The sequence below is a fragment of the Melozone crissalis genome, unplaced genomic scaffold (assembly GCF_028551555.1).
Source record: "Melozone crissalis strain CALT ecotype California unplaced genomic scaffold, PUWL_Pcris_2 ptg000027l_1, whole genome shotgun sequence".
Classification (NCBI taxonomy): Eukaryota; Metazoa; Chordata; class Aves; order Passeriformes; family Passerellidae; genus Melozone; species Melozone crissalis.
Genome location: NW_026535805.1, coordinates 38341602 through 38354177, shown reverse-complemented (window position 1 = coordinate 38354177; position 12576 = coordinate 38341602). Strand labels below are relative to the sequence as shown.

At 37.4% G+C, this 12576-nt stretch overlaps 1 protein-coding gene across 1 annotated transcript in view; it reads left to right on the top strand.

Annotated features, from left to right (window-relative positions):
• ESR1 (estrogen receptor 1) overlaps positions 1 to 12576 on the top strand; it is a 103234-nt gene that overhangs the window by 24799 nt on the left and 65859 nt on the right. Inside the window, 1 exon segment of the mRNA XM_054279812.1 lies at positions 8991 to 9181. Within this exon segment, the coding sequence (XP_054135787.1) occupies positions 8991 to 9181 (191 nt within the window).

The window sequence follows — 12576 nt, the reverse complement described above, 5'->3', positions numbered from 1 at the left end:
TGGCTTGCATGGCCTCTCTTAATTGGCTCTTCTGAGATGTATTTCTGGCCTTCATTTTATCCCATGGGCAAAATGTCCTGGCACACCAAACCTCAGGCAATGGGGAGTGGTTACTTTGAAGGCTTGTCTTCTAAGAGAAGCAGTTCCACTCCTGAGCAGTAAAGACAGAATTACAAATCATGTAAGGCAAGGCTCTATGCATAAATGACATTTCATGGCTTTACAGGTATTGCAAAGAAATATTTGTGATTTTTTTAAGATGTATTTTTTAATTCTAGCAGGACTGACTTGAAAAACTTCATCGTTTGTCTTGCTGATAGTTGATAGCACTTATAAAGAGTTACTCACCACAGGATTGCAAAAATTTTAAATTCAGCCTTGGTAAAAAAGATATAGTTGTGTCCTTTTATGATTAATGAGTTATATGTTGTTAAGAGATGGCAATACTAAGGTCCCTCAAATCTTCTTTAGTTACAAATCTCAGTATGTGCTTGTGCAACTGCTGGCTCAGGTCACAGGGAAAAAAAAAAAGGATTATATATAAATATTGCAGAAGCTCAATAATCATGGTAGACTGGGTTGCTGGGGTGCACAGGGAGGCAGAAGAGTGGAGCCATCCTGCCCAAGACATGAGGAAAATGAATACTGAGAGAGAGAGGAGAGCTTTGGATGCAATGCCTGCAGCGAATCTGGGCATGAGGGAAATAGCCAGGCAGAGTCAGGCCGGGCAGCAGAGGAGGGAAGTTTGTCCTTTCCAGACAGGGAGATGATGCTGGAAGGGAAAGCCCAAAGGTGAAGGTGGGTGTAAGAATGGGACCAGTGGGACTGGATGGGCCAAATAAGAGCAGTGGACAAAGAACATCTGCAGGAGGACAGAGCAGAGGTTCCCACCAGCAGCAGTGGCAGCAGCCTCTGTTTGTCTAAGAGCTTTCACTTCTCCTAAAACAGAGTAGAAGAAGGGACTTGTAGTGTCACTACATACAGCAGTTAGTGGGTGTCACTGATATCCTTCCTCTGCTGCTGAATGAGTGATCTGTCATCCCATGCTCCGTTAACACAAGTGAGGGGCCCCCAACATGGCCCTGCTCCGCTGCCTGTGACTCTGTGAGGCAGAAGGGTAACATTTTTGTTTTTCTGGATGTCTCTTTAGAAGGTGAGAAGCTACATGCCAAAAAGCTATTATTTGCAAACTTGTGATTTTATTAAGCCCAAGATAAGGTGACCTGTGTAAATCTTATTTGGTCCCTTTGTGATTATTATTATAATTTTTGCCATGTTTATAAGATAATTATAAGTGGGCTGCTGTTCCAATATATGAAAGGATCATTTGTGGAATGTGTCATTCTTCTATAGTGGAATATGTCACCGTAAATTCTCTACTCATTTTTCCCAAAGGCTGGTAACTAAAAAAGGAAAGAGGCAAAAATTATTATGTGGAAGCAGCTGATTTTCTGGCCTGAAGGACTGAATTTCTGTCTAATTCTGCCACAAATGCTTCTGTTAAGTTCAGAAATCATTAAATCCAACTCTTCACAAGCACTCTGGTGTTGTATTGTAATTTTCTTTGTGCAAAATGGAAGTCCTACAGTCTGATTCATGTAAGTGTTGAACATTTGCTCTTGCAATTGCAGACAAGAAAAGTAGCACTCTGAGCATTCAAAACCTATTTAATGGTGAGTACTTAAAAACTCAGGTTGCCCATAACTCAGTATATACTTTTGACCTTAGTCTCTCTCAGTCTCATTTTTTATCCTTTTGACTCAGAAGAGTATTGGAAAAATACATTCATTAGGACCTGCCAGCTGCTAAATTGCTATAGTGGCATGGAAATACTGGGAGGAAATTAATTCTCAATTCGGACAATGTGCTGATAGTAAGGCACCAGACACTGAGCAGTCATGGAAAAAAAGCCTCACAGACAGAGTAGCTGCTCATTTAATGCATTCTTTTTTATTTGGTGCACTGATGAGCCTGTTGCCCTTTGAAAAGTATGGTCACGTAATTAAAGATATACATATACACAGGACAGATAAATGAAAGTTTGAGCAGCATTTGCAAGATGCAGTTCAACCACTCTGTGTTTAAAATCTTGATCTTTTTTTTAATGTAAACTCATACAAAGAATATGTGTGGTGTTTCTGCATTCACCTTATGTACGAAAAAAAATTATAAACTTCTCTGCATAAGAAAAAAAAACCCCAGAAATTTGCTATTGCTTCAAAACTATTTCATTTTTGGGCTATTCCATAAAGTACAGCTACACCACCATTCTTTACTTAAGAATAATGAAAATGACCCTGTAAGTGAGCTGTAGTTTAGATTCCATCAGCACTGAGAATCAGAATGAAAGAGAGACAATTTCTCAGTATTTATTGGGAACATTTTTTTGGTATGGATTTAAATTTCGGACCCATAGAACTGGCAAATAGACCTCTTTCCCATTAAGAACCCATCCCTCACTTCCCTGCTATTCCCAAGAAAAACTTCCACATTTTTCAGAAAGCTGGGCAAACCTCTATGTTGTCAAGGGAATCTGCTGCAAAATTATTAGCTGACATGTATAAGCCCTGGAAAACGAATACAAGGACTGAAAGTATGGGAGAGGGAAGCATTGAAAACACCCAAATTCAGGTATTTGACACATGAACAAGCCATCTGGGCTTCTTTACCCTCCCATCAGTAGAACCTCCAGGAAATGGGGCTGGAGATGTTGTGGACTACTCATTGACAGTGCATAAGCACATCTCTCTAGACTTTAATGCAGTCTGAAAATATTGGCGACAGATCTCAGAATAAAATTAAATTTGTCAAAAATGAAGCTTTAAGAAACTGTAAGAATGTGCAAATTTATACTGACTTTACTAGATAGTTCTAGAGGACATTTTGATGCACACATGGAGTGGTTTAGTTTTGGCATATCAAAATGTAGCATTTCAATCATTCATTTTAAAATTAACCAGGGTTAAGAATGAAGGAAGATGATAAAACTAATGCCAAAGGAAATGTTTAATTTCACATCGAATAAGAAGTTTTGATGACCTAAGAAGATAAGCTTTTGTTTTCATGTTGCCAGGACTTGTCCTCAACACTACTGTTCCTTGGTCAATACCAAGATATTTTACATAAATTTTGAAATTTAAGTTGCCAAAACAAATTTCATTTTATTTTAGTTCTAAAGAAAGCATTTCAGTGTCTTCTGACTACTAAATACATTTCCTGATGTGAAATATACCCTGTGTATATTTCACTGATACACTGTGAAATACCGTCAGCATTTAAAGATTATTTTATTATTCAACTTTCATATAACTTTATTTTAGTTTATTTTTCTTACATTTCTCTTTTGTCAGTTATATTTTTTTCTTTTTTTCCACAATGAAGCCAGTCAGTTTTCAGTTGGTTTCCTTGCCATTATTTTTATTTGACCTTCATATATATCTTCTGTTATATTTAAAGTAGTTCTTCGTATTACCTCTCCTTATTCTTTTATGTCAGTATTTCTTCACCTCATCCATTCACTGCATCAACTTGGGGTTTTCTATGTAAGTAGTTCTGTTGAGGCGTCCCCTGCATTTACCCCAAAGGAAACGATAAGATATGAGCAAAAGTAATGAAATTAATGAGAATAAGTATTTCTCTGTCAGGATGGTCTGTCTTGTTTAGGCGTCAGGATGGCTCCTGTCTTGTCTGGGTGTCAAAGGAGCTGCTGTGCAGCTCTGCTCTGGTGGTCTTCCTGGTTACAGTCTGTATTTCCCTTGACAGAAAGACTTGTGAAGGCACAGGTAGCTGTGGGAACAGGAAGAGAAGGAGCTAGCCATGCATTCCACTTAGAAGTATGAATTAAAGGCAGCTCTTCCTCATCCTACAGCTTCTTTTCACTGCCAAACTTTCACAGCTATGTTTATCCCATACAGGAACTGTTGGTCAACTTGAATGTCAGGTTTAGTGAGGCACTGAGCTGGAAGGGACATCATCGTTGTCTAAGGGAAATGCTTATTGCTCTTGGTTTTGGTGCTGCACCACGGGCATTGCTGATCATCAGGGAGTAAAATGAAGATAGTGGGGCAAGAAAGTCCTGCATATATTTTTGTTACCTAGACAAGGTCAGGGCATGGTGCAAAGATCAGCATGATGTCTCTCGCTGCTGAATAGCTTCATGCTGCCAGGCAGGGTTTGGCCAGGTTAAGTAGCCTCTCCCAAGGCACGGGTCAGGAGCTATGCAAGAGTTCTCCTCTGGCGTCATAAACAAAACCGTCCTGTTTTGGGAGGAAAAGAATTTAGTAGTGTGAGTTGCATGTGCTCAGAGCCATGGATCAGGAATGACTTACAGTGAGGTCTCAGGGTGAGCCCTTGCTGATCTTCATCACTAGTGGAGTATCAGGCAAGGAGTGATGCCAGTTTCTGCTCCCATTGCTGGAGCCCACCTTCATGGCTGTGGCCTCTCTTGTGCCAATGCTGGCTTGGCATGTGATCATGTCCCAAAGTTCCATCTTGCCTAAAATATCCTGTGATTCTGTCCATCTGAGATACAACTTCATGTTAGGCATTCTCTCTCTTGTGAGGCTGTACTTAGCTTAATTACAACCCTAGATATTTTTAGATTTTTTTTAAGCCAATACGTTCATTTGCATGGCACATGATTTTTTTTCAGATTCATTGGGGTTACTTTTTGAGAATACAGTTTTGAGGCCTTTAATGTATTTGTCAGTTTTCTCTATTTATTTATATACTTGCTCAATTCTATTGCAGTACTTCTCCTTGAGATGCCTTCTAAGTGTTTTCAAGCACTTAGATATGTTCAAAAAGTATTTCATAAGTATTTTGCCCCATACAGAAGTTTACATTTTAACAGCAGATTAATTTCATAGGGAATGGCAGGCTGGTGTCCTTATAAGTCCAATGTGTGGAAAAGCATTTGTACTAGACCTTGACTGCTTTTGAAATAACCATTAGTTTTGAGGCACCTTACCCTGGGAGATTTCATCCATTCTGGAAAGCAGATTAAAGTTTTGTGTTTGAAAATAAATCCAGAAAACTAGAATTTCTCAAGGTGTCTAACTATTTATATTATTTCTCCCTTAAGTCCTCCTACACCAAAACCTCTTTTTTTCAGGTAAAGATAGTGTTCTGAATAAATTTGGCTTAACCTCACTGTTGTGTGGATTGTGTACTTTGGACTGTCCTAAGTTCATTCTGCCTGTCAGTCAGATTCTCCTGATGTAAAAAAACTGAGTTTACATTATAAAACTGTAATTGTGTCATGCACACTTCTCTTTTACTTTGCAGTTAAGGTAGGTTTAATAATCTCTTTCTGATTCAGAGCTACAGATGATGAGTGAATGTATAAAGCAGAGATGTGTTGTTTCCTTACACACTCATCAAAGTGTGAAAGGGAAAGGGAATATGGGAGACAAGTTTCTTCTGCTCTGTGGGTTCCAAACACTTTTCATTTTATCTCTGCTGTGTTATTGCATTTGGAAATGTGCAGTAGATTCTGGGTTTTTTTGATTTCTAATCTGTTCTGGTTTTGTGCAGGCCTTGGAGAGACGGCTTTATCTGGGAATTTCTTTTGTTCTCATTTGTGGGTTTTTTTGGTAAACATAGTTGGCAAGATCTTTAGTTAGTTTATTTTTTTTGTAGTTGTTTGCATAGGTTACATAGGGAATTGCAGAAAAGATTCTGCTCTTATATTTTGGGAATGATGGTCTTTCCAAAGTCATTAAGCTGGGTCAGGTTGTTGTACTATGTTCTCCAGAAGACCAGCCCTTGAAACCTAACTGAAAACTTTTTGAAGAGTGGACTGTTATGTTTTTTTTTTGTCAGGACACAGCACCAGTGGTCTGTGATGTACACTAACCAGCAGCTGCTTTCTGGATGAAATCTGATGTTATTTTGATTTAGCAATCTCCATTATTGAGGTTCTCTCGTCACATAAAGTTTTTCTCCTCACCTCATCTAATAATTGCTTAATTTATTACCAGCTTTTATTTCTACTGTATATAAATGGAAAGAATGTTATTTTTGGGAATATGGGGCTAGGGGTATTTTAGTGTGCTTCCCACTGTGGTTCACCAAAGCCTGAATGTGATGACTCTGCAGGGCCAGTTTGCAAAACCTTGGTCAAATGTCACTGGAGTGGAACTGATTCTGAGGGTGGGAAGCAGCAAGGTCATCTTTAGATTCCTTCTGCCTTGTGAAAGCCTGTGTTGACAGATTCATAGTGCTCTCTCCATGTTGTAAGCTTGTGTGCAGGGAGGTGATGGTATTTTTTGAGTAATTTTTAATCTTTCTTAAGTATAACTTCAATAAAAATGTGCTTGCAAACCTAGGCTTGATCTGAAAAAGGATGTCCATTCAGAAAAAATGAAAATTTAATTTACCGGGACTGATAGATCGGTGATGACTGATACTTTTTGGTATTTCTTCATTTTGGTTTTACCGATGAAAGGGTTTTTTGTATCCAACTGGGAAACTAGGATTCCTTTAATAAGCGTGTAATATTGGAAAACTGCTACACACCTGTAAAAATATGTAGTTGTTTTGAAGCTTCAATTTTTTTTCTCATACTGTTTTTAAAGTGCAAAGTTTTGATTTTTTTACTCTTCTTATGAAAATAATTCTGGGAACCTTATCTTCTATAACATGCATATTTGTATCAGTTTAAAAAAAATTGGTCAAAAATTATGAATATCTATCAAGTCATCACAGATACCTAATGGATTAGTCTATGGCTGTTAAAATTATATTGATGGTTATTAGATTGCTTGCTGGATTACTTAAAATACTTGAAACATTCTTGTGGTTATGTGCACCTAAGAGTATGTATTTTAAAGAAGCCACAACATGGTTTATTTAAACTTGTACTGACAGAGGTGATAAAGCTGCAGACAGATGAGAATGGGGTGGAGAAGATAAGAAACAACAGCTTTGATCAGTACTTAGTAGAGAAAAAAAGGAAGTCAATTAAATGAGGCACTGGGATAAAGCAAATTCAAAGGAAGGTTCAGGACCTTGAGAAGAATAAAAATATTAGCTAGGTTTGTTGGGCTGGAAAAGATAAAAGGTGAGTTATATGTACAATGTATGTGTTGTACAATCCATAATGATTGATTAATGATACTGTATTAATTTTGGTACATTTGAAATTTTTAATCTTTTGCATGTTAACATCTAAAATATTCAAGGACTTTTTCCCCTGCCTAGTTTCATAGAATCATGTTGTCAATTGCGACATTCTCCAATTTTCCTGTCTCACTAAAAACCAGAGATGTGTCATGTCAGCCCTTCACCCTTTACAGTTCTTCCCTTCTGCACAAGTTCCAAGCAAAAGGAAAAGGTTATTTAAGTAAATGTTCAAAATTAGCTGATATATAAGTCTTGGCAAAGAACATTGGGTTTAAAAAAATGCAGTTTTCCTGAATGCTGCCAGTAGCAGTTTCTGCTAACTTGGTAAAGCCTCATATTCCTCTAATAACTGATATATTTTCATTGAAAAGCTTTGAATTAATATAATATTTGGGGACAGAAATTAAATATATATATATATAAAGTCTTGGGGGGATGGCTGAGAGCACATGTGAGAATGTCCAGGTGCCTTTGGCTGGTAGAAAGCAGTTGAGGGGTACTGCAGCAGGGGATGTCAGGGAACTTAGGCTGGATGAGATATTACAGCATACCAAAAGAAATCAGAAAGCTGCTGGGGAGTACAGGTTTGGAGCAGGAAGGTGTGGTTGGTGCCAAATGTCTCGGTTCATCAAAGCATAGCAAGTTTTGCTGCTCTCAAGAAGGGAATAAAGCAAATTGGGTATGTAGGAAGAAGTCCGAAAGATTCTCCCAGGCTCAAAACCAGGATATGTTTATTTGAGAAAATGTTGAGACTCTGGGGAGGTAAAAGCAACTTATTTACTGACCAGCAATTAAAGCATGCATGTAAGTGAATAATTACTATAAACAGTAGGATTCTTCATGCTTTAGCTTGTCTGGTGCTGTCACACCCAATGGTATTTGTCTCCTGGACAATTTTTAGCGCAGACTCTTACTGGAAAGCATGTTTTGCAAAGAACCGTTTGCCTTCCAGGGGCAGTCCCAGAGTTCACTGGTGGCTCCCTTGGCAATTTCACATCCTCTCAGCTTTGTGCACCACACCCGCAGCAGCTGCCCGTAATAACCTCTTACCAGGTTCAGTGGGTGTGAACTCCTTGCCATTTACAGATACATCTGTTTGGTTTTCACCTGCACAGCATCCTGCACATGCTGGCCATGTGCATATCTAGTACATGTCCAGTAATGTCTGTGTCATTGGAAAAAAAGTTCTTTGGCAACAATTTTTTATATGCTCATGTTTTTAATATGCTTGTTTTTTGTCGTAGTGAAACAGCCTAATTTTTATGAAGGTGGTACTGTAATGAGAAAAGGCACTTTTTTATGCAGTATTAGATCTTGACAAGTGAAGGAAAGCTTGCATCTCTAATTGGGCAATAACACTTGAAAACAACTTGGTTAATAATTTAGGTTTATATAATATAATAATTTAAGTTAATAATTAAACTAATTCAGGTGCAGTCATAAGTGGTTTTTGACTCAGATTCTCAACCTAACTGCGATATTGCAGTTGTGCTGAAACCTTTGGACGAGAGCAGGTACACAAAATAGTGCTGGTTTTTTGGTATTTCTTTGTGTTGCTGAAAATTTGGTTAATTTAACAAATATTTGGTTAATTTATCAATTTTTAAAAAATTATTTTTCAAGGTAAAATAGCCAATAATTTCAGGCAGATTTATAAGAAATTGCTCTGTGTCTTACTAATTCTGCAACTTTTCAACTAGGAGAGAGAGCAGTAGAAAATTTTCTTTTTATTTTTATGTATCAGTTGTTTTCAAGCACGCAAGATTTTTTCTTTTACAACCTGAAGCAGAGGATGAAGCTTGACCTCCCTGAAAGAGCTACGCCTGTTTTTCTTTTTATTTTTTATTTTTTTCTGCTATCGACAGGCCGAGCTCCGACAACAGGCGGCACAGCATCCGGGAGAGGATGTCCAGCAGCAGCGAGAAGGGGAGCCTGGCCATGGAGTCCACCAAGGAGACGCGGTACTGCGCCGTCTGCAACGACTACGCCTCGGGCTACCACTACGGGGTCTGGTCCTGCGAGGGCTGCAAGGCCTTCTTCAAAAGGAGCATTCAAGGTAATAACCTGCTCCAGTGAGTCACCTTTACTCTTCACTCTTTATATTCCATCTTGAGGAAACTGAAAGTACTTGAGATTCCAGCCTGAGTCCGGGACAATGACGTTTACTGGGTTTTCATTAGCAGTTGTTGGGCTCTCCCACATAGTTTTAGCTCTGTGCTTGGTGAATGCTTCTAGCAGGTATAAAGATGTTGTTACTTAGCCCAACATTAATAAGGAAAAGCAAAGCTTTTCTGTATCATCCTTGCTTTACATATATCTGACCACGGTGGTAGAGAGAAATTGAATTTAAAAATCTATATTGGATCGAGATGATCACTCTTTCAGGCTAGGCGTGTCTCTCCTCTTATCCAAGGCATTTTTGAGAATTCTGTGTTAGATGATTAATTCCTGCTGATTGATTTATTAATCTTAATTTAGTGCTCCATTAGCCAGATGGTTCAGTTCAAATCTCAATTCCTTAAAGATGCTAGATGTCTTCTGAGAGCCAGTATTGAAAATGAATGTTTCCTTGATGAAACATTATTTGTGTCTGTCAACAAAGCAGGGCTTTGAATCGTACACAGAATGGTTTTGTTCACAGACTTGTTGTGGTTAAAAAGGCTAATGGAGTAAAGGGCATCTAACAAAACAAGTGTTAATTACTGTGACAGAGATAATTCTTTCCTTGAATGCCTGTCACTTTGTGGAACGGATGCTTTTTTTTTGTTTTGTTCAACATCTCTTAAAATGAGTAAGAAATAATTGTAATTCTGCAAAAAATACAGGTACTGTTCAGTATCTAAGATTTAGAGAAGAAAATAAAAGATTTCTTCCTTATAAACAGAAAGCTGTAAAGTGCTGTGCTTTATTTAGGTTTCTATAGGTTTTTAAAATCTTCAGGTGGTACATAGGCACAAAAATTTCTGTTGCCTGTTTTACTGAAGGTAACATAGTGGAACAGTTTTACATCATATCACAAGGTGTGATTATTGCCTGTTTTGTTGCATGACTAGTACTGAGGTGAGTTAAATAGGACTTCCAGCATTCAGCTCAGAATCTTCCCCCCTTGAAGGGAAAAAATGAAAGAATGATGGAGGGGTAGACATGATGGAATTATTTGAATGACAATGATTAGTTAATAGTTACTCATATTTCTGTTTGTCCAGACACACTGAAATGATTTTTAAAAGAACGAGTGGTTAGAGCCAGAGGTCAGTAATAAGCAACACTGAAGGGAAAAAGGGCGAAATGCTCTTTTTTCTTCACATCAGAGTAATTTACTTTAACTTGTGATGTCAGGAGAACAGCTCCCTTATTGTGTATTTGTTATTTTTCCTTTTCAGTTCCTCTGACCAAGTCAGAATTATTCTTAGACTTTTAAAATTACTTCCTTGTGCTTGAACTGAACTAAATCACAACAAAGTGGAAATTGAAATAGCCTTAAGCAAAAGTAAGAGTTATCAAGTAATTGTGCAGCAAAGATCTTCAGTGTTTGGCCATTGTGGTAGAAGAAATGAATCCATTTCATTGAGCTTCTGCTGTCAGCACTCGGTGGTTTTGCCCTGGTCTCCACATGGACAAATGTTGTGGTCCACCACACTGGATCTGTTTTCTATTTGTGCTACACTGAATACTAGTCAGTAAATTTGCTTCTCGCTACACACACACACACATATATATATATTTAACGTAATTTTTAAGTAGATAAGCTTTTAAATCTTGAAACTGAGGTTTCCAGGATCCCATAAAATGTCTTTCATGATCTGTAAGTCATGTTTGCTCTAATTTAAGCTCCTTGCTTCTTGCTCTATCCCCTGTGGGCACGAAGAGCACTTATTGCAACAACCTTTTACATAGTTGAAGACTGTTATCATATCTTTTCACAGTCTTCTCTTTTTTAGACTAAACAAACAAATTTCTTTCAGTAGAACATACTTTCTAGACTTCTGATCCCATTTGTTAAGCTCCTCTGTACTTTCTCCATTTGATCCACCTCCTTTGTGATTAAGTTTGGGTAAAAGAATGACATCCACAAGTATAAAGAAAATATTTCAAGAATATAAGTACTTATGAGAGAATTGTGATCATTTGATCACAAAGGGTAAGAAAAGTCTTCTGACCTTTTAAAGTCATAGTTACCCAGTCTTGATGAACTAAGGTAATTTTTGAATTTTCTACTGGATTTGGAAGAGATCTCTATTTCTGCAGTTACATGTTCTCATTGAACATGTGTGGAATTTATGAAAATGAAAGTAATTTTTAGATTGAGAGTAGATACAAAACATGCATTTACCTTGCAGATGATAATAATTTTATATATGCTGTGATCAGATAGCTAGGAATGAATGCTACTTAAGTGCAGGTATATTTATAGAAGAATATGTGGACTAAATATTATTGTATATATTTTTGATTTATTACATATACTGCATTGTATATATGCTCTGCATTCCTAAAATAAATGGGAAAAAATTCCTGTGACTCATATGATCAAACACTGTTGAGGTGCACAGAACTTTTTTGTGTGAACAAAAATAACCAAAATGCTTTAAGCCAAGATTTTTGTTGTTTCAGCAAAATAACTGTGCTACTTCGTTCTTTGCTAATCTGTATTTCTCAATAAATATAAAGATGCTGAGATAATAATTTCTGTACTTCTCATCAGTGATTTCATAGGAGAGTTGCTGTAATGAACCTTGACGTTCCTGTTAGACTGTATAGAAGCATTCTGCATTGTTCTTAATAGAACCACAGGAAAAAGTAAGGACAGACATGAAAAAACTCTATGTGGTAATGAATTACCTCTGTTATTCTCAGTGATATCTGATGTATCTATATTTACCTGTGTAAGTGTATACTGGAATTTTATGAAAACTCACATCTGCATTGAAACATACCTGAGGTGACAGTGTTCACTTTTATCCAGGGGATCTGGAATGTTCCCAGTAATATTTTGTGAGTTTTAAATGCTAAGGTGTTTTTCTTTGTTGTCAAGTAGTTAAAGATTAAGATGTAACCTGAATTAGAAATTGCCACAATATGTGCAAGTTTTCAGTTTTGTTTAAACAACAGATGGTTTGCTGAAAACCTGAACTGCATCCTGAAACAGCGTATGTTAGTTTATGGCCCAAAAGGGATTTGGGACATTGTTTTGAGAAACCTCAATGCAGAGTGTTATTAATGTACAAGCTTTCATGGGAGAGAAAAGTCACAGGACACCAAGGATACCACTTTGCTTAGTGATGGAAGAATGCTTTACTCTTCCCCCAGCATATGTAGCCTTCAAAATTGTGTTTGGTTGAGAGACTTGATTTCAGAAGCATAACAAGGAGCCACACCACAGCACACTGTACTTGTCTCCTAAAATATTTATGAATTTTAGGACCAAGAAGGGCCATTAGATAAATAACT